The 22,582-nt window shown below is 37.3% G+C and overlaps 1 protein-coding gene across 2 annotated transcripts; it reads right to left on the reverse strand.

The window, feature by feature from the left end:
• Positions 1-4,639: 4,639 nt before the first annotated feature.
• LOC100888552 (regulating synaptic membrane exocytosis protein 1) lies at positions 4,640-21,869 on the reverse strand. 2 transcript variants are annotated; one of them, XM_030985433.1, is made up of 24 exons: positions 21,151-21,869; positions 20,250-20,864; positions 19,608-19,893; positions 19,159-19,316; positions 18,520-18,703; positions 17,982-18,102; positions 17,666-17,787; positions 17,335-17,441; positions 16,542-16,580; positions 16,061-16,191; positions 15,245-15,410; positions 14,569-14,741; positions 13,899-14,209; positions 12,189-12,284; positions 11,584-11,753; positions 10,846-11,038; positions 10,100-10,199; positions 8,852-8,955; positions 8,513-8,600; positions 7,988-8,151; positions 7,182-7,208; positions 6,412-6,543; positions 5,545-5,684; positions 4,640-5,066 (listed from the first exon to the last, which is right to left on the reverse strand). In XM_030985433.1, the coding sequence occupies exons 1-24, from the start codon at positions 21,865-21,867 to the stop codon at positions 4,923-4,925; spliced, it is 4,488 nt and encodes a 1,495-aa protein (XP_030841293.1). In that variant the 5' UTR covers positions 21,868-21,869; the 3' UTR covers positions 4,640-4,922. The 2 variants fall into 2 exon arrangements, with proteins under 2 accessions (XP_030841293.1, XP_030841285.1); XM_030985425.1 differs by having other exon boundaries at positions 15,245-15,413.
• Between the last annotated feature and the right edge of the window lie 713 nt (positions 21,870-22,582).

Genomic DNA, 22,582 nt, shown 5'->3' on the forward strand with positions numbered 1-22,582 from the left:
GATCCGCGCCTGGAGGGAGTGAAAGATCGAAAGAACTGACCGAAGTCAAACATCCTTAGATAATTATTGTTGCAACGAATAACAACTTCTTCTTAAACGTATTATGATGCGAGGAATTGTAAAAGTAATATTGGGATTCAAACCAATTGTTGTTTCTGAAAGTAATTTTCTAGTGAAAGACTTGATTGGGGCAAAAAATTGTGAATATTTGAAATTGAGATTATACTCGAATCAAAAAGTAGAATATAACTCTTAAAGCCCCTCTGTACTAGTTTGGCATGGTCTTAGGTGAATTATATGTCCATTTTGTTTTCCATTATGTACCTTGCACTCATATGACAATAGGCTTACTTCGAAGCATGCAAAACAGATTATTTTTCTTAGCACTGATCATAATTTATTCAACTGTTATATTTTTCCCATGAATTTGTTTAAGTCATACCATAAAATATTTATTTTTCCACCTCCATTACACACTTCCGTTATCCCACCATCAATATTCTTTGATCTTAGGTGTATTGTTTGTTATGAATGTACTATTTTTAAAGACTTTTTAATACTATTGTATTTTGTGCTGTATCCTTGTGTTATTACTTATGTAAATTGCACTTAATTCAGCCGAAAGGTTGCCATGTAAAATGTTTTTTTATACCGCAATAAATATAAAAAAAAATTAAATGGAGGGATTGGACCTTCCTGCAAGGTCACTGGCAGGTGGTTATCTCATCAAATCAGCTCTCAATTAACGTAAGAACAAGGGCATCATGAGGGATCAACCGGTACCGCTTAGCCATTCTTGGCTGTATACCGGGCGGAAGTAGCTATACGTAGCGCAGAGGGGCTTAAAGCTAGTTAACTTGACCATGAGCTTTTAATTAAGGTACCGTCAATTTCCATCCTGATTAGGTTTTTTGGCAACTTCTAGGAGAATTTCGAATTTTGTTTTTCTTTTTTTCTTTTTTCTTTCTTATGTCTGTTACATGTACTTTTCTCTAAGCGCCATGAACACTAAAAGGTGGACCTGTGCGCTATACAAGTAGCCACTATTATTATTATTATTAGATTATTATAAACTATCACGCACATTCATATTTTTAATGATGATAAAAATATATGAGAATGGGATATCGAGGCAAAAAAAGTTCTATACGACTTCCAGTATGAACATGTATTATTGTATAATCAATTTCGTATTGTGGTAATCATGGTTTTTAAACGTTTGGCTTCCCCCGACTGTTTTAAGGTAAGCTTCTGTCCGTATTTTGAATATGAATCCACATTTTACGGTTTAAAGGTAAGGGTTCTTTGTATCGCTCCCCTTTCATCTCTACCTCTGTATCTCTCTCTCTCTCTCTCTCTCTCTCTCTCTCTCTCTCTCTCTTTCTCACTCTCCGTTTCTCTGCCTCTCTATATGTTTCTCCCCTCTCCACTCCTTCACCCTCACACCCTCCCTCTCCTACTCCACCTCTTCTTTCCATCTCACCCCTCGCTCTATTCCTCCCTCTAAATGGCAAGATTATTTGAGATGGATGTTATTGTCCGGAACGGTTAAAAAAAATTATAACGGATTTCGTTCAGATGGCAGTTGTACTTGATGGTGCCAGTCTTTGTTCAACACTCAAAGAGAAATACAATCAATTATGTTATTAATAGCATTGTCTTCTCATAATATGGATATTGTGAATAATTGTGTTTTATGTTCAAATGGATTATATTGATGTTTGGAGTAAAGGGGATATCATAATGTAGATTATGTTTTAATAGTTAGATTTCTCTCTATATACAATGTCTGTATTCAATACTTACTTATCCTACTGGTAAGAGTTTTATTTTTCGTCACGCCATTTGGATATCAAACGGTGTGCCTTTAAACGAATGAAACACGATACTGCTTATATCATTTCGTTGCAATGGTCTTTTGATACTTTTGAATTTCAAAGTCATATCTTTCTGAGTCACTTTCTTTGAAATATTTATAAGATTAAGATATTTATTAATAATAAGGTATATACGCGTACTTTCCACTTCATACACATGGCTCATATTATTATCCCTCTCCATGATTCCAGTGCCCCTAGCTTCAGTGCTTGGGTCCATGCTACGCCACTGAATGCAAAGTAGAAAAATGATGACAAATAAACAGCGTTTTCTCCGTTAGGTTTCCTTTTTTTTTTGCATTGATCAAAGTACAAAGGGTATAGCTTACATATGGTAGAATATCACAATATCTACAAGAGTTTATAGCATTCACAATGTGTACAATCACAGTCATGAAAGATTTACATAATATAATCATGTTACATAACAATACCTATCTAGTTTACAGCCATACAATGACCGTGACAGAATTTTATAGATCTGAATAATATATATTTATATAGTTATATATATATATATTTGAACAATGGTACAATAAATATTTATCTATGTGACATCGATCATGTATATCTGTTCTCATATTTGATTTCAAAGATAAATTTCGACTCCAGACAAATAAATTCGGGAAAGAGCACCATCTTATTAAGATTTTTTTCCGAATATTTGCTTGCCGAAAGAACAAAGTCTTAACACGTATTCCAGCACAATGCTCACATTATATTATATTGCAAAATAACAAAATTGAACCAATCATTAGAAATTCAGGAAACCGTATATAACAACTCGATTGACTAAAAAAAACACTGTTCCTCATCTCCACATTAATATCTAAATCCATTTTATCACTTTTCTAGAAAACACGTTACAAGCAATAAACACAGAAAAATACAATATTATGGAGGTGGTATGAGCTTTGTTTTTCTATCAAGTTCAATACACTTAGTGATCTACATAGGCAGACGAAGTTATAATCTTCTTTAATCGTAACATTTCTCCATCATTTGTAACGCCGTCATTGTTCATATTGTGAACCAGACAAGAACTTAAACATTATCTAGAATACAATTGCACAATATCAAACAACAAAATTACAATTATCATAGTGTGACTGTACTATCAACTTGACAGAAACTCACAACACGACGATGTAGTAGGCCTATAGTCATGATAATGCATGTTTTCCTAATTTCCTGCACTTCTTACACCACACTGAGAAGATATTGCCACCAGGCGAAAATAAAAAGAAATGAATATTGTTTACTGAATATCATGAGAGGAAGGACAGGAAGCGTGAAAATGCACAGAAAATAAAACAAAATACAATTTCATCATCATCTAAAGTGATGGATACAATTTGTCCTAATCAAAGACACATCATTCAATTTGTTTCGATTCGAGCACTATAAGAGCCCACAAGCAGAGGCGCTATTCAAGCAGCCATGCATCATGATCATCATACAATAATGTAAATCTGAGAAAACGAAATTGGAAAGGAAAAGAGGACAAGATAAAAAAAGAAAACAACAACGATGACGCAGAGGTATATGGTGGTACATAATTTATATATGCAAATAAACTCATTCATTTCGTTTTTATTTTACTGACTGATTGCATGCTGTTAATAGCAATAATACTAAAATAGGCACATCGGTATGATGGCAATATGACAAATATAATAAGATTTATTTTATTTTAGATACGCGGTGTTAAGAAATCTAGATTTTCTGTTTCCAATACAAGATGGCAGTAACTGCTACAGTTTGATACTGTCTGTCGAAAGACAGAAAAATAGCTTGAATATACCATCCTTTTTTTAATCCTTTTTTTAAAACAGACGAAAAAGAAGGGAAAAAAGACATCTTGACGACTTAAGTTCGAAAGAAGCATTGTAACGTACACCATGTTCTTAAATCTAACATTGCAAAACTCTCTCCACTTTACATCTAAATGTTTAATCATGTCACTCACAAAACTTAAAGAGCTTAGAAGACCGGTTGATGTGTAAAAAGTACCAAAATATGTTCTCATATACATGGACTTGAAGTGTAATTTGAACATTTGAAATAAACATACACAAAACAATTGTCAGCTATATCGACTGACCTCATAGAATCATCTTGTAAAAAACAATGAATATATGCATTTTCATTCAACTTACGTTTTGACTGTCAGAAATGTTTAATCATGCTAACTGACGTACAGCGAAATACAAATATGGAAAAACATACATTTTCTATAAAGTCAATAGGTCACGCCTCCTCGTGTCACTGTTCATTGAGATATCAAAATTTCATGCATTTTTATTCATATATAACTAGGATTGTTTTGGGGGAATCAGTTTGATAAAGGAACAAGGTTAATCGTTTTGTAAGCAAAGGCAGGTGACAAGTTGTAAAACAGTGTTCTGATTTTTAATCTTGCAAAACGGGCTGATTAATTCTTTCTTGAAAGAAGCAGTTCCAAAGTGAGGTAGAACTAACACAACAATAATGATGATGATAACATTAGTAAAAGGTGCTTTATGGTTATGACTTTGATGAAGGTCGAAATGTAACAAACTGACAAGAATGAGATGAATTATATGGCCTAATTTGAGCTCGCGACCGGACACCTTATTATACCACCTATCCTCAGTAATTTTGAAAAAGTAGGTGCCTAACGTAACACGGCTTGGTTACTGGACAAATATTACAGTTAACCAGAGCACACTTGGATTTTAGAACATGCCAAAAGTCATGTACTATCATTATCATGTTTAGCACAATTTGATGTGATATCATTTATTGGTTGCTATCAATCTTTGAACGAACATTACCTTTTTATGAAGATAAATATAAATTTAATACCAAATTTCCGAACTGTAAAGTTGAAAATGTTACGAATCAAATAAACATGCAAAATGCCCAAATAATGAACACAAATGAAATGCAGTATATTGCAATCGGCTGCCGCAAACGAAATCACCAATAGAGCAAAAGAAACAAGCACTGGGTGAAAAGGCTCGGGCAGCAGACGGCTAACATACCGCCTGCGTTCTGTAGTTGCTAGCTGGGTGCCGAGGTTGATAAGAGAAGCTTGTACCAGCCAACTACCTCACTCTGATCTAGCTTGAGATCGTCCAACCAGATTAACGCCTCCCCGATCAAGGTATTCCGACCGAAGCGACCTCCAGCAGCCCACAAAGATACCTGCAGGGATACGCAGAAGAAAATAGAAGATCATAATCCCTTATTTCAATCAGAATATCATCATAAATGATGTGTTTAGAAAACACTGTAAAGAAGATCTGTAAAGAAGATCTGTAAAGAAGATCTACTTTTCATAATTACTACATTAAATTCCGGTCATTCATGTAAAGTGTCATTCTGAATTTAAAGAAACCAATTATCCATTAAATTTACAAAAACTGAGGACTTTCCTTTCAATAATTCAACGCTTTACGCCGTTTGACATCAAACTTGCAGTGGTATAACGACAAACATTCACATGCACAAGTATTTTTTACTCCGGTGAGAATGTTACAGTTAAATCAGTTGAATAATTACCAATTCGTCATGAAAGTACGTTTTTCATCATCTTGAACATAATCAATACCTTGATTACCCACATCAATCCTACCACTGTCATCATCATCCTCATCATCTTACACTAAAATGTAATACCCACCTCGATAGCGATTCCCTTCACATCAGTATGGTAGACGAAGACCTCATTGAAGGTAGGATCTTTTTCCTGCCGACAAACTCGAGTTTTCTTCTTTGTAATCTTCCTCTCTCCCATCACCACGTATGCCTTCACGTACAGATCTAGACAGGCGGTGATAGAAATAGAAACAATCGTAAAGTTATGTTAGCAACGTCTTACTTCGAATCTTAGGGCCACTGCATTGAGTTGGGGTCGCGTTACCCGACCTTTGAGAAAACAAGCTCCTTTATTCACATGAAAAACCTACGGCAAATCTACGATAGGTCGTGACATCTTCCGCTTTCGTTTCACGAAAGAACGTGTTACGCGACCACCGGGTAAGCCGATTTAACTACACTCTTATTTCCACGGAGTCAAATTTCACTCTGAATGGCGTCAGCTGGGAGTCAACTCTATTCCTAGTTAAAGTGACACGGAAAAGGAGTCATCTTGACTCTGAATTGAGTCAATTCTCAGCTGATGCCACACAATCCGAGTCAAATTGATTCGGAATCCGTGTCACTTTAACTAGGAATAGAGTTGACTCCCAGCTGACGCCATTTAGAGTGAAATTTGACTCCGTGGAAATAAGAGTGTAGTTATACAGATTATCAATTATATTGTGACTGTACATCATCGACAGCTCTCGTGGAATTCACAGAGTGTGATAAATGAATTTGATGAGATGAACAAAAATTGTATAGCTCTGTTTTCCCCGACTTCGTTTTTGAGAAAATGCCCACAAAATGTTGCCCTTGTGTTCTACACTCTTAACGTCAAGCAATGATCAATTTAGCAACCATTCAACAAACTTCCTCTATAGTTCTTGTTTGATTCTGGTCAACCTACCAGGATGATCCATGGGTTTGCCTTTATGTCTTATCTTTCTGCATTGAAAGATCTGGACGTAGAGGTTCTGTCCTTCTGTCTTCAGCTCACGACGGAATCCTATCTTCATCTCGCCCGATATCTCGTATTCTCCTGAAAAAAGAAAACATGGTAAATTGTAACATTTTGTTACTAACATTTCATCAAAGGTGGGAAATTAGTTAGCTATAGTATCAGCTCGAGATTGCCAAATATCCAGCTATTTTAACTATCCCGATCGAAAATTATCCAGTTATTTTGCGTCCGCGTCAGCCTGAACTTGCAATTAGCGGGATATTTGGTCGTGATAATCATCCGAAGATATCTTTGGCTAGTTTGCAAAATATCCCGCTATTTGTCCGATGCGTCTTCACTTCACTAGCCCGAAGACTCGCACTATGCGCGAACGCTGAGCAAAATATCTCGAGCTAATTTCTCGAGCTCGAGTTTCAAGTTTCGAGGTCGAGTCTCGAGCTGATCACGACGTGATTTGTAACTTCGGGATTATTTCTCAAATCAGAAATAGCGGGCTATTTGGCAATCTCGAGCTGATGAAAACAGAGACCATGACAGGTTTACACATCGATCTACAGGCTGTTAATCAACGACCGGTTTAGGTAACTGGTTCTATGAACCTTATCATTATCCGTGAATGTTAGATGCTTTAGGCGTTGTTGTCACGACGATTGCTTAAAATGAATATAATTAAGATGATAACCATTATTAAAGATAAAATACAGCTGTCCACTTACCTCTTAGGAGTATGAGATCGACTTGTCCTGAAATTGAAACGAAAAAGAAAGTTATAGAGGGAGGTGAGACAACAGTATCTGCATGGAGATATTAAATTCATATGATCTTAATTCTAATATTAACTATCATCTGTCTATCAAAGCAATACAACTTACAATAAGGTATAATGTCTAATAAGAACTAGCATTTTAGGTTTCCACGACTATTACCCAACCTTGTGATTTCAATAATTCGTAATTTTTGCCGAATTCGTTCATTAATGATGAACTTAAATCATTATTACTGAGAGTTAATCCGCACTTGCTACTTATGGTAACATCTTTGAAGAAGAAAAAAAATTTCTTTGTTGGAAGCTTTAGGCCGAGGGCCCGAGACAGTGTTTTCAATGTTTCACTCTCTAGTCTCTACCCAGGAAGGTAGCCTCGCAGAGCCGGGTAATATTGGAATACCTTGAGTATCTTGCCTAGTGGATATGTGCACTACAAAAATATACAATAGTAGTATTATTATCATCATTATCATTATTATAATAATTATTATTATTATTATCATTCGATTCGATTGTTTATCCACTTTCAGAACTCAACTAAAGACACACCTATTTCAGATTGATTACAATTAGTCACTGCTTTTTTGTCTTTCCCATTTAATAATCATGAACAGACATTTTTTGTAGTTTTTCAGTCTCATCAGCGCCTTTGATTAGGCAACTAGATATTGGCGCTTTATAAATTCCTGGATTGGATTAGATTGTTGATACCCGAGGTACTGTGATTTTATAAAGTTTAAAAAAAACCCGACTTACTAGGCATTTCTGGATCGACCACTTGACCTGGCCCGAGATCACCTCGTGCCAACCTCGTCACCAGCGTTGCTTTCATTTGACTCTTCATGGGTAGTTCTGAGACACTCTCTATCAGTGCCTGGTGTGGAGGTGGCGTCTTCTGCTTCTCTATCCATGGTGAATATCTGAGGTAAGATATGAATAAGTTTATATCCATGTAAATTTTCATATCAAGTATCACTTTCTCGTAACGGTAATATGATTCCAAGTCTCGTCAGTGCATGTCAAATAAGGGCTGAAACAAAGAAAATATTATACAACCGGAAAACTAGAAGAGTAAAAGAGAACAGGAAGAAAGAAAGAAAGAAAGAAAGAAAGAAAAAAAAAAGAAAGAAAGAAAGAAAGAAAGCGGAAAGAAAGAAAAAGAGATGGAGCTATATAGGGGGAAAAACAACATTTGTGGTACGTCTATCTTTCTTAAATCGCTAGTTGCTGTCCTGTGAGAAAAAAAAAGACCATTCGGGCGTTTAATTTATTTTTACTTACCTGTCTACTTCTGACGTCTTCTTGTGATTTTGTAGATTCTTCTCGGCAATATCAGGACTATCTGTGTTTCCTATTTCAGCCACCGATTCTGAAATTGAAAATCAGTGAATCTATACTGATAACATCGAATAGACTACACACGTTTTTGAAGCGAAAATTGAAAGTTGAAAATGTGAACAAGGTGGGTTAATTAACCTTATTAATCCAAAGAGACGATTCCATAATTATCGTTTGTCTTTCTTTTTCAATATTATTCGTCGTATGTAGTTATGTGTCATTGGATTTTTTTTTAAAATATAATATTAAAGACTGCAAATTTCATCTAGATGTTTTGTTTACCTGCTCTTTTGCTACTAGATGGAAGTGATCGTGTCATCTCTAGATTACCCGTAGATCGATAGTGTGTTGATGACGTACCATTCTTGATCGGAGTTAGCTTTAGACTGTGACGATAAAAAAAATAGGCAATGCAAATTTAATACAATGCAAAAAACAAAGATAAAACTAAACTGCAAGAATCACGCTAATATTTCTGGTATGCCATATAGTTACCATAGGCCTCACATTATTCCAGTCAGGATTTGGTTTGACGCCCGAAAAGTTGCAACAAAGGGTTTTTCAACGGTTTCTAGTAGTATTCGACGTCAGGAATAACATATTAAAAGTATACGAAAATCGAAGGTTCAGAAAGCTTTTATTTTCAAGATGGCGTCCAAGATGGCCGCCGATACCTAAAAATGACCATAAATCACTTATCATCTATCATAGAGACATAATGTTGGTGTCTATCCCTTAGTTTTGGGGGTCAGAAAATCCATTGAGACAAGTAAGGACGGTTTGTGACGGTCCTGGAAACCTCAAATTTATGATGGCGTCCAAAATAGCTACCATAACATAAAATGGCCATAAGTCACTTACTATCCATCCGAGAGACATAATTGGGGTGTCTGTGCAATGGTTATCGGGGTCATAGAATCTATCAGGATAAGTTAGAACGTTAAGCAGTGGTTCAGGAAACAACAAAATTCAATATGGCATCAATGGGCTATTTATGGCTATTTTTTAGGTAACGGCGGCCATCTTGGATTTTGGGGTTTCCTTGACCATCTAAAAACATTCTAACTTGTCTAAATGGCTTTTCTGACCCCCAAACCATGGGGTAGACACCAAAATTATGTATCTAGGATGGATAATGAGTGATTTATGGACATTGTTAGTTATCGGCGGCCATCTTGGATGCCATCTTGAAAAATAACAGCTTTTTGAACCTTTGTGTACTTTTTATATGTTATTTCTGAGGTAGAATACTAAAAGAAACCGTTGAAAAACTTTTTGTTGCAATTTTTTTTGGGGGGTTGGGTGTTTTTTTAAAACCATATATTGACTGACTACATGGCCTCTTGCCTAAAGAGATGAAGATAATTTTCAATTAATCTGGATTGCATATACTATTACAGTAAAGTTTGGAGACGAGTTCGTTCAAACGCAACGCAACGCAACTATTAATCAATCAAATACTTCAAAATCAACAATAACAAAATACAACACCTCAAGCAGCTTTGATAATGAATTCAGGCATATTTGTACCTATTGGTTTGCCCTGGATCACCATGGATGATAGCTTCACGATGGTTCGTCCCTGTCTGCTCTTGGCTTGGTATCGGTCCTGATTTAGACAGCTGGCTCCCTGGAAACGAGGAAAAGAAAGGTTAGATAATTATAAAGACACGCCAGTGAGAAGAAATCTTAAGGCATATAATACACCACTGGTTTTACGTCTACTGCTCCAAAGCTTGAATAAAGGTTTTTAAAAGAGGGAAGACAACATATGAAATGTATGTAGCCTTATTGTGATACTCAACCCCTAATTGAAGGCTCGTATGTCAATTCTCCCTTTCTCTTTAATATATCCGAGATGTTCTTCTCTATGTAATATTATTAAGACGTAAACGTATTTTCTAACTATTCGGACTGAGAAGAAATAAATAGGCTTGCTTTATTTGAAGCGCTATTTAAATTAGAATAGACAGTAAGAGGCTTGAAGTTCCAAATTCTTTACAATTGCTTAGTGGTTAATTGGGTTAGTACAAACGTGTATCAATCAGGTAGGATTATTCAAATCTAGGGACCGACATTTAACATCACCATCCGAAATAAGTGACTCAGTCTCGGACCGGAGTCCGTCTAAGTCAGTTTATAGGCAAAGACAGTGAGCTGGCCGCACCAAGAACATTACCGTTTTTTTGAGCGGATATTTCGATCCTTTTCCTGTACATTTTTATTTTCAATCAACATTATAGGACAAGATCTAATCAACAAGGAGCATGTCGTACCTTGTGCTCTTAATGCTGGATCTGTGCTTGTATAGTTAAAGATGGAAAGAGGAGGAACCCTACTGCTAGCTTGCTGTCGCTCTGGCTCTCTCTCACCCTTCCCCTCGGTACATTCATCTACTCGTATTACAGGACGCTGCTCAAAGGAGGTCTTCGTTGCAATACCGTTACTATCTGATAGGGATGTGACAACCTAAAGGGAAACAAATTGTCATCGAATTTATTATGTTGTTTGCCGCATGTTACACTAATTATTGTAACATTTTATCCTTAATCAAATTGATGGCGTCAACAGAATAATGGAACAATAAAACAAGTATCAGATAGGCCTACTTCCATCTTGTGATTTGAAAGAATTGACGAAAATTACAGAAAATTATATATAGCTGTTAACATAGCTGGGGCTTTTTAAATGTATCATACTCAGAAAATCAAAAGCATCAGAGCTTCTCTAAGTCCATCGTACTAATCTCGAGTTTAGGTAAATGAAATAAAAATCATTCTATACGATCGACATTCAATACATTATGACAGTAATGATATTAAAACATTTTAAAATATTATAGTTTTTTAATTAAATAACTTTAGTGGGCTTATGAGAAGTATTTCATAATCATACCCAACCTTTAAATGGCACTTAGAGTAAAGCAATAAACAATAAATTTATTTTCGAGGAAACAGTGCAATATTAAAAGAGTAAAAATATACCAAAAAATGACACACTCGAAGAGGACCTACCCTTCCGTTTCCATTGACAACCGACTGCATGCTACTGGTTCTCTGTCCTGCTAGACTACACATTGGTTTAGCTGTGACGGTTATCTTGACTGAGGTACTCACTGTAGTGGTTGGGGGCAGGGTCTCTACACTAGGGGCTTCTGGGATTGTTTCTGGTAAGGAGTTCATATCTACAGAAGAAGAGTGGTGGTCAAAGGTCAAAAAAGAGTTACATTCAAAACGATCCTATTTCTTTTCTCGATTTCTGTGGCAAAACATGAGTATTTGATACAATTACAACACTTTATTTGCCAACTGTGTTACATTTAAAGAAAAACTAGCTGAAAGTTATTCTACGTTGTTTGTCATGCAGGAGATTGGTTTCTTGGAACCCAAGGTCAGTTGATTCTATCAATCAATATTTTCCGATTTCACCACAACTGTCGTACTTTAGTCTTTTATATGTTTTTTTAATAGATATAACACCGTTGCAAAATCTGGTATATGCTGATAATATTCATCTACGTATAATAACTATTATTAAGCATCAGCCTTTACATTTTTTTCAAATACTCATTTTAAACGATACGCGCTTCGTTGCTTGACAAATATGATCTGATGTTTACCTCGTTTATATCTGTCGTTCTCATGTGTACGACTGAAATGAACGTGGGATCTAGTTTGAGGTTGATTGGTGTCAAGTTTTTTAGTTCGATGGTGCTCTGTGAAGAAGATAACATGATGGAAAGATTCAAGATTAGATTATAATACATTACTAGCTAACTTAGAGTACAATAGCATACATACACAAAGCAACAGTACCAGGAAATCTTATACGATGCCTGAAAATGGCTATTTAAATGTTCGGATTGAGACAGAGTGTCCCACTTAATTCGTTCCATATGCCAGCTCAACTCAAAATCAATTCTAGACCAGGGACATCCTAACAAAATCATGTTTCCTTTACTTTTGTTCCTTTAAAAAAAATATATTTGAAGATACATCCATGCGAAGCCATTTTATTGGCCTTTTCCCCTTTCATAGGAACAGATTTTGACAGCGTCGTTGTTTTCAAACACCTTCGATACTAATAATGTTAAGTGTTAGTTTACAAGCATATACAAAAACGGTACAATTATATTACACAGGCATGCTACGATAATAGAGAAGATATTGATATATGCTTACTTAAAAATTATATGCATAGAAAGAGATCGAGTCAATAAACCTTAAATATGATATAGCCGAAATTTTATATTGATAATATCATATTTTTATGTGAGTTTAATGAATATGGTTCCAAACTGGAATTTGGCAGATATTACTATTCCAGAAATAAACTTGCAGTACTGGATGATTTTTTTTTAAATGAATTTAAAGACAAACATTGTATCTGTATATAAAAGAAGAAGAACATAGTATTTGAAAACATGTACTACGAATATAGCAGAAATAATGATAACAGACAGACATGATGACTAGCGCTGCATGATGGTAGCATGGCGTCTTCTCTATGATGACATGGGATAAATGGAGTTAGAATACAAGGGAAACAGGTACCATTCAATGAAATGATAATAAACGTAAATATGTCAAGTGAACATAAGTCATGAAATAAACAGATAAATCTAACTTATATAAACTGAGGAAGGAGATTATACGTGGGACAAGGGGTTATACGGATGCACGAATAAAATTAGTGGCGTCTAAACCTTCTTCTTTCCCTACCTTTCCCGAATTTAGTTGTCTGTTTGGTCGACCGTCATGCTGCAGCAAGTGGAGGGGGAAAGGGGCATAGTTATCAGAGAGTTGGGTTAAATTAATGTTATATGTTCAAGGGAAAGCCATGCGTTCAGCACGGATCTATAGGGACTATCCAAACTAAAGCAATTTCAAAACAGCCGAACAACTAAAGATGATTATTAGACAGTGCAATGTCATTTCTCCGCTTTTTGACGAACAGGGTTTTCTTTCATACGGGTCTGGAGCCGTTAACTTCGACTTTTCATGTTTTGAAATAATATAAATGTACATTGGTGAAGCTTGGTCAAATGTTAGGACGATCAATTATCACAATGTGATCTGTGACCGTGTGCAAGTGAAGCTCTTAAGCGAAGTGAAATGATTCTACTGAACTTCTTCGATTCACACTCACAGCATGTTTCACCAACAAAACAAACTCAAATAAATCATAAATCAAAATAATTCAAAAGAAATCTAAATGCTTATGGGTAGCAAAAACGTGCTAAATTCTATTGATAAAAAAAGGCAAGCAAAAGTGATGATCGTCTATTGATGATTTAGGAATGGTGAGGTCTTCTTTCAATCAACGGTACCTTGCGTTGACGAAATCGAACGGTCACTCTGCGATGACCGATCGGTATCGTACTCATAGCCGGACGATCTTGAGCTAGGTGAATCTGACTCGGGGTGATGGTGGTGGTGGCCTGAGTAACGAGGGGGTCTATCATACCCGTTGCCACTACCGCCTCTCACATCTCGTCCCCGATCACCATTGCTAACGTCTCCTCGACTACCGGTCCGTCCGCCCATGTGGTTTCCACCGCCGCCGCCGCCTCTTGGATCAAAGGTATTACGATCAGCACTCGACCTTCTTGATCGTGGTTCCCCTCTGCTATCAGAAGACCTTTTGGGGTAAATGACCAAATTGGGGCTGTTAAAGGGGCCAAATAGTTGAAAAATGCAAACAAATTGAAATAGGAAAACTGAAACAACCATTTTTAATAATAATTACGTCTGCCTAAACGTAAGATGAGCAAAGATAAGTAACAATCGTAGTAGATACTTACGACGTTGCCAAACATTATATATCTATTTTCTTTGAAAGTGATTCACTTTCATTTACTAATTTCTCAAATTCAATTATTAAATATTGTCATAATCATGAGTTTCATGCAACGTGATGCATCAGATGCCGGTTTATACATTTATATAGAGTACCGACAAATTATTGTTTTTCTAGTTCGTTTCGCTTATTTTGCAAACCTTTGATCATGATGAGCTCTTCTACCCCCTTGTCTACTCCCTGGTGAAGATGATGGCGGTGTCATCACAGTGGAGTTCCCTGGTACCTGGCCACCTTGCATTGGTACATCCAGCAATCGGTACCAACGAGGACGGTTTGTCAGTAGACGCTCGTCAGAGAGATCCAAGATTACCTAGCAAGATATTGGTATCAAAACGATCATTGATCAGTTAAAGTTAAAGCCGTACTTTGGCTTATGGAAGGAAGTATCACCCCATTTAATCTCAACCCCTCCCACTCCGTCCAATATTTCTTTCACACATTCTAACAACTACAGAAAGGATCAAAACATTTTGTCTCGAGGAGGCGCGATAGCTCAGTCGGTAGAGCAGTGGTCTCGTAATCCGGTGACCCGGGTTCGAAACCAAGTCGATGTGCTAGTGCCCTTTAATTGGTAAGGCATTAATTCTCATTACCAGGTCCCTCGGAGAGGACTTAAAGCCGTTGGTCTTCTACTTGCTTACTAACAAGCATTTATTGCTTTCTTAGTTATGTGGTAAAATAACCTCCACCACTATTAAGTTCATAATGTCCCTTTGATGATTACATTAAAAATTACTTTGAGGGGATGATATGAAAATTAAGTACTAAAGATGTATTTTTTCTATTTTTATTTCATGATTATAAGTGACTCACCTGTCCCATAAATTCACTAGTTGAACTTCTGTCGTAGTCCCATACATTGACCTCGATGGTTCTGGATCTAATCTGACTGTGTCTTAGGTTACGGAATATGATAGATTGATTCCATTCTGGCGTGAGTGTTCTAGGCACGTAACGAGATCTTTGTCTGTCTTCTGGACTGCTTTGATTATTAAAAAAAGAACATACATGTCGAATCAGTTGTGTATGTTTCATTGGGTAACGACCGAAATCTTGGGATATGGAAGCTGACATGAAGTGTATTATCTAACATTGTTTTTGTGTTTAATTCTGTAACTTACATTTTAATCATCAACACACATCATCATCATCCTTATAATTCACATATGTTTCTCATTATTTGTCCATTCTGCTTAATAAATTGCTCATCTGTTTCATAGCATTCGTTTGGGGCTGTCATATTTTCAATACATTTACAATAACGGTCCTTCCTACAATTCTTTAAAATAAAGTTTGACGAAATATGATACTTTGCCAATTCATCTTTTTTTCTTCTTCTTCTATAATAATTGTTATGTATATACAGTATGCTTATTTATGATTCATTGTCAGAAAATATTTGTTTTTAGTTATTGTTTACAGGTATGTTTGTTATGTTACCGAAAATTGTGTATATTCATATGAAATGCAGAAGAAAATAAATAGATTCAAATGAAAATATAAGATAAACAAAGAAAATAAATCATTAATAATCAGTTGCTGGAGAAGTATGTTTCTCTTAATCTCTTTTCCTATATTTCCCCTCCGTTGTTCTTTCTTTCTTTCGATCCGGGTTTTCGATAAACTTACCCCCTTGAGGGTAGTAGGCACACACTGACGTAAGGGTCGGCTAGATTGGTCGAATCTCGAGCTGTCAAGCCACGCCCTCTTAAAATACCAACCAATAGCTCTGTGCGATGGTTGTCGTAGGCAACTTGAAGCTGTGGAAAATATTACCAAAGTGTCATTTTAGAAATATAAAAAGCATACAAAAGTACAGATACTGATTAAAACTTACGATGTAATTCTCGTCAACATCCCTGCTTGTTGGTACAACTAATTAATTGCGTTTTTTCAGAGACCAAATAAAGACCAAATAAGGCTGTCATATAGACAGTTTATCGCCTCAACGTTAAAATGACATTACAGCCATCGACATAACATGGCGTTGGTTTCCCATCTTACAGTGTTTTAATGATTTGTAAGCCAGTGCCTATAATACATTCTAACATTTGCATCCAGTTTTCAACTAGAAAATAGCGTATGAATATGTCGGGCAATGTTTACTTACTTGGATCTCTCCAGTGACTTTCCTTCCTCTCCCTCTTCTCTATATCACGCAAACGAAATAAAGAAGACATTATACCATCAGCTTCTCAATATCTTTATTCTAAATTATTTATTTCATCACATCAGTGGAAGATATACATGTACCTAGCGCATAGATTCAAAAGTGCATGACGCGTTCGTAATTACATGTAAATATGTGTCGAACGCACGATTGCCTTTGAGTTTGTCTAGTGTAAGTATGATTACGAAGTTGGGTAAACCTATACAAAGTAGTCATGAATGTATGTTTAAAGGTACATTTTCATTGATTAAAGAATGGAATCAGTCTGGATGATAGATGTGTGATTCGTCATCCCTCTAACTCTTATTTCACTTTAACAGTGGACACGGAGAATGTTAGGAACTAACAACAACAGAAATAACAACAATGCGGCACTAATGTATTTTGGAAAGATATTAATCTGAATTTGCCACACTCCGACCCAGGTTAGGTAAATGGGTACCATGCCCGATAGGAGAAAAATCCTCGAAGGCTTGAGCGCCTTTTCATGGTAGCTCGGCATAAGCCGGCCCGTGGTAGTGATATGATTGCAGGGCCCTCAGGGAAAACAGTATGAATACTGATGAGGCTACCCTGCATATTTTTATTATCAGTATTATCATCCACCACTGTTTGAGAAATTCGACTTAGCTAGTCATTGGTATTCGCTCACTTTCATTGTGATGATAATTGGTTGGACATATATACCTGACATCCTAATAACCATGGTAACGTTGGGAGCACGGGCACTTACATGTGATGAGTAGCTGCTATCTGAAGGCGAGACCGAGCTAGGACCGTAAGATGGATAAGTGATGCCTTCTAGTCTCTCAGTCAGCATCCTAGGATCTACTCCTCCTCCTTATAAAATGATTCGATACAAAAGGACACTGTTTCATATCTTAGTTCCCGACATTAATTTTGTAGCACACAATCTTCAATTGTTGAACAGTTTTACACTAATTCCTTCTCTATTTAGTCTATAGTTGGCTCGCTTTCCTACTGATTCTTGTATTGCATTCGTTTATCACACATAACGTTACTGTGAATACATAGATAACTGACAGAGGCAGTTGGTTAGTTACCATATTCACCCCTCCTATATCCACCTGGTGGTATAGGGGGAGGTGGAGGTGGCGGTGGTGGTGGTGGTTCTCCGTTAGGCAGTCGAGCGCGTGGTCTCGGTGAATCAAGCAAATTTGGACCGCTGAGAAAATAAATGAAAGAAAATTGTAGAATATTATTTTTTAAGTATATTTATGTATTTGAATAAAAATGAATGCAGACGGAGTTCCGTGCATTCATTAGGAATATTAGGATGTATTTTTTCATTACTGCCATGGCAATCAAAATACATACTTACAGCAAACACTTAAATTTAAAAATTAAAACATGAATTACCATTTTAATAGCACTTCAGTTTGCTTCTCCGACGATTTCACGATGCGTTGAACCTCTTCATAGGTACGCCCTGTCAGTGAGATGCCACACCAATCCAACACCTGATCCCCTTCTCGTAGACCTAAAATATTGACAAGAATAATGAAACGAGACGAAACGGGTATATAGTTTGATCTTAAATACATTTTTGAGGAACTTTCTGAGTAGAGTTATGTCACATTACTTTAATGAATAATAACATCTCCCTGAAGATCTAACGTACTGGATTATTTTATTCTGTTTACTTAAATTGCTTATACATAAATGAGTGAAAACCGTAAATATACGTGAATAATCAAATAACTTTAATTTGTTTTGGCGTCGAAAACACATCCTCCACTTTTGGGATTTTCGCCTTCTAGTTCGAATGGCTTACTGTATTTATCATCATGTTCTAAGAATCCCCAGCTTTTTCAGGAGGGAATCGAAATGATCATGTTCATTTATGTGTACTGTTGGAGTATGATCGCAATCTCATCGGTATCAATTCTTTTCCTACCCTCTGTTTTCTCTGCTACTCCACCACGATGAATTTCCGCTACATAGGCAACCAGCTGATCACTACCCGGCATCCGTTTACCGCCTACCACTCTCATACCAAGTCCATTACCGCGGTTAGTCCGGTCACGAGGGTCTCTCTCAAGGCGGTACTTCCGACCAACACTAGCTTGCGGAGAAGGCTCCTACGTATTGAAATCCAAAAACCATGCCGATATTTGAACAAAGAAATTAAAATCGTAATGGCAGATAAAAGATTGAACAGAAGCTGGAACATTCATAACAAGTGCTTTAAGATATTGGAAAGAAGCAAAGATTATTTCAAGCCGACTATTAACGGTTAGAAAGAAACTTTCATTTGTCACGTGAAGCCGACTTAATTTTGAAGAGACCACAAAAGGATGACGAAATGACAAATCGTAGCAATTTCGGGGGTCTAGAATTTTTGTTGTTTCATCACCAGCAGGTCGACTTGATAAATAATACAAATTAGGGATATTGTTATCCTGTATTGGCTTACATCAGATTATAACCAAGCAAACTAAAGATGAGAACCAATAAAATTCACACTTCTTTTTTTCTCTCATCCAGTGTAACTTCCACAATATTACAACCTAGAAGTGACGAATGTTTGACTTACACCTCCGCGTGGTGGTTGTGGTCCATGAGGATATTGGAACTGTTCGTCGTGATACTGGGCACGTAGTCGACGCTCGACTTCGTTGTCATCACTGTCTTCAGCTCGCCTTGACCACTCAGTAGCCTTCACCCGGATTTCTTGATCACTGTAGTAATAATCTGTCAAGAAGAGTAAGCATTGCCGATCGCCATCATCATCATCGTCATTATCATCATCATCACCATCATCATCATAATACTAAACACGTTAATGACACTGTTAACATTATTGCAAGTCCTAAAAAATGCAAGTATTGAAAAATGCAAGTTTTCAAAGCAAGTTTTGACAAATGCGCAGAGTTAGACATGTTAGCGGTCAATATTAAGAAAAGTATATTCTTTAAACATTATTGATTACATTTCTAAAAGGATTAGTGGTCTGTAAACATATCATAGATCAACCAGTTGTACCTTCAGGATGTCGTTTCACCCTCTGATCGAGAGGAACGTCCAAGGGACGACTTTGACGAGACGAACGACTGGTCTGTGGTGGTATGGCTGATTGTCCACCTTCAGATGAATCCCATTCTTCATCAGTCGTACCCCTACGTGTATCCCTGTCATTGGAACGGGCACGATTGGAGTCACGATCATGAGGATGGGTACGATGGGTATCACGATCTTGAGAACGAGCCCGATGGTTGTCATGGACGCGTGGTAAAGGAGGCTCTGGACGACGAAACTCAATTGCTTTCTCCTGCATTAAAAACAATACCAAATCCATGTAAACATCTGTTTTTAAGTGATATCATTATGAAATCCCTTCTTAATCCCTTTAATGATTTTCTTTTTGGGGGAGTGTGGTTTTGGAAATTCCTTCTTTTTAAGATGTATCTATTCACTTGCTTTCTATTGGCTAAGGTTTGAATCTAACTTTTAATATCATTCAATCTTGAATCGGGAAGAGATCATACAAATACAGTTTAAATGTTCTTGATGTATGGCATTTTCCGATTTATGCAACGACATTGCACAATATATTTATACGAAGTCTTGTCTGGTTTATCTTTTCAAGGACTAATGTTTCTGTTCCTCAATCTCTTTGTTACTCACCGGAGTGACTGTGTCGTCATATAAGACATTTTCATCTTGATCCGAGAAGAGCCGCATCTCGCTGTTGGTACTATCAAGACTACTCTCTCTAGACATCATCCTCGGTCTCTGCGGTCTCTCTCCTCTGTTGATACTCCCTTGTCGTGACGGGATTCCTGAATCGCTCAAGCTGTCGCTGACTCCACCATCTCGTTCTCTATGGCCGTCGGTGATCGGTAGAATAAGACCCTGCTGATCTCGACGGATTCCTCGTTCACGATCAGTCAGTTGAGGCGATGAATAATGAAACGGTGATCCACGCTTGAGCTTGGCACGAGGGTAGGTGACTGGTTCTTGTCCCTCGTAGCGCACTGATTCATTCGCCGAGGAGTCCGCCTCGTATGCTGCCTTGAGCGTCTCGAGACTATGACTTGCTGATATGATGGGGTCGCTGGTCGTTGACCCACTCGAACTCCAGTCCGATTGTCTTCTGGTTTTGAGCTCCTCTAGTTTCCTCGCTGATTCCTCCATCTGACGTCGTCTTCTATCCAGCTCTTGACGGAATTGTTTCTCGCTCTGCTCCCGAATCTTTCTCTCTATAAGTTCACCCTCCTTGCTCAGGCGCTCCACATCATCCTAAACATAGAATAAAGAAAAACACCGATAATTGTAAATGCAAAGCAAATGTAAATGCAAGTAAACATTGATGCCTGTTTTAACGTGCTATGCCTTGTTAATTTGCAGACCTTGTCATAATCAAGGCATTTCCGTGTTATGTCTTCCTTAACTACTTAATTAAATAATGAAATAACCTTCTTCGAACATTAGTTCAAGGTAGCATAAATAAAGAAACAATGATTTAGATATTGATGACAATATGTGTAATGTCAGTTTCATAAAATAAATTGATCTCATGACTTACCGACGTAGCATTGGACGATTCTTTACCCCGAGAGTGGTTAGAAGACCCCCTTTTCGTTTTCGATGAGGAGTCATAGGAGAGCGACCTTTTATCGCTCATGCCTCCTGCACGTCGATCAGACACATTCTGGTGTAGAAAGTCAAATTCCGAGTCCACGTCTTCCTTGATGGGTGAGAAAGCAGGAGCGACGGAGTCCGTTGGCTGCCATCGTGCTTTCCTCCTCTGAGGTGAAGCTTGTTGTGATCCTCGGACAGGTAGTCCGCTACCAGACTTTCCTGTCTTAACAGTCGATGATGACTTACTTCCGTTTGTTCCTTCCCTCTGCTCGCCTTCTTGCCTCTCTGGGCTGACAACACTTGTTTGGATTTCAGAGGGCGGCTGGGATGGAGATGGTGGGGAATTATCTAATTGCGCTCTACGATGGGCCGTCACCTGCTTCAGCTCCTCTTTCATCTTATGACGAACAGTTTTTAAACCATAATCAGGAATTTCTGAGGTCGTAAATTTTTCTTGCAATGGAGTTCTACGTTTGTTATCCTTCTTAAATCGGTTGTCATCTTTGTTGTCGCTGTACCTCGATCGAACCTCATTTTCTATCTGAGAAGTATTGTATGCTTTATAGTCCGTACCGGTGGCTTCTGAGATCTGCTTTTCAATTTCTCTTAAAATGTCCTCTTCAGATTTCGATAATCTTATTTGATCTCCAGGAGACACCATGATTGAAGACGGCAGATCACTTGTTTCTATCTCGTGAATACGATCTGAACTGATGGAGAGTTTACCCGTCGGGAATGGGTTATACATGCCGTATAGTGGGTGAAGTAAAGCAGCCAATTCTTCTGTTTCCTTGTCTTCACTTGTAATGGTGACGTCTGAATCGGAAAGGCTACCTTCATTCACCCCAGCTACACGAACCTTGTGGTGTTTGTTATACCTGCGAGAGAGCCTCTCCTTTCCTTCCTCAAGCCTTTTTGAATCTGAAGAAAGTTTTCTCAATTTTAGAAGAGCTTCGCGTCTCTCCTTCTCTAGTTCTGCCGCCTTTCTAGCCAGTAGTTCTTTAACTTTCTTGACCTCGATACTTCTTTCAGGATCTCGTAGAATCTCATCAATGGTTGTACTGAGGTCAGGTTTGATAGAGACAGTGACTGGCTGGACATTCAGCGGAACTGTAGGGAGACGCCGACGAACTTTGGCTGGTGTGCTACTCTCACTATCACAGCTTTCAGCATCACTTGAAGATGCCTGTCACAAGGAGAAACAAGGATGAACAAGAACCAAACAAAATGTTAATTAAGATAAACGCCTTAAATGGTGCGGATATTAAATATTGCTTTTTTAAAATATATATATGTATATATATGACTGAGGGTAACATTTAAAAACGTATGTTTTTCATTAATCATCGTAATCGTGTCCTTCTCCTTCAAATCTT

Source organism: Strongylocentrotus purpuratus, unplaced genomic scaffold, assembly GCF_000002235.5.
Source record: "Strongylocentrotus purpuratus isolate Spur 01 unplaced genomic scaffold, Spur_5.0 spur5_contig_836, whole genome shotgun sequence".
In the NCBI taxonomy this organism is placed as follows: domain Eukaryota; kingdom Metazoa; phylum Echinodermata; class Echinoidea; order Camarodonta; family Strongylocentrotidae; genus Strongylocentrotus; species Strongylocentrotus purpuratus.

Excerpts from the sequence above, each read along its gene's own strand:
- LOC100888552 (XM_030985425.1), bottom strand. The coding sequence starts at position 21,867 with ATGGTGTCTCCTGGAGATCAAATAAGATTATCGAAATCTGAAGAGGAC. Across the intron at positions 15,414-16,060 it reads TGCCTACTACCCTCAAGGGG|CAGTCCAGAAGACAGACAAA; the intron begins GTAAGTTTATCG and ends TAATAATCAAAG. Across the intron at positions 12,285-13,898 it reads TTCGATTTCGTCAACGCAAG|AGCACCATCGAACTAAAAAA; the intron begins GTACCGTTGATT and ends TCTTCTTCACAG.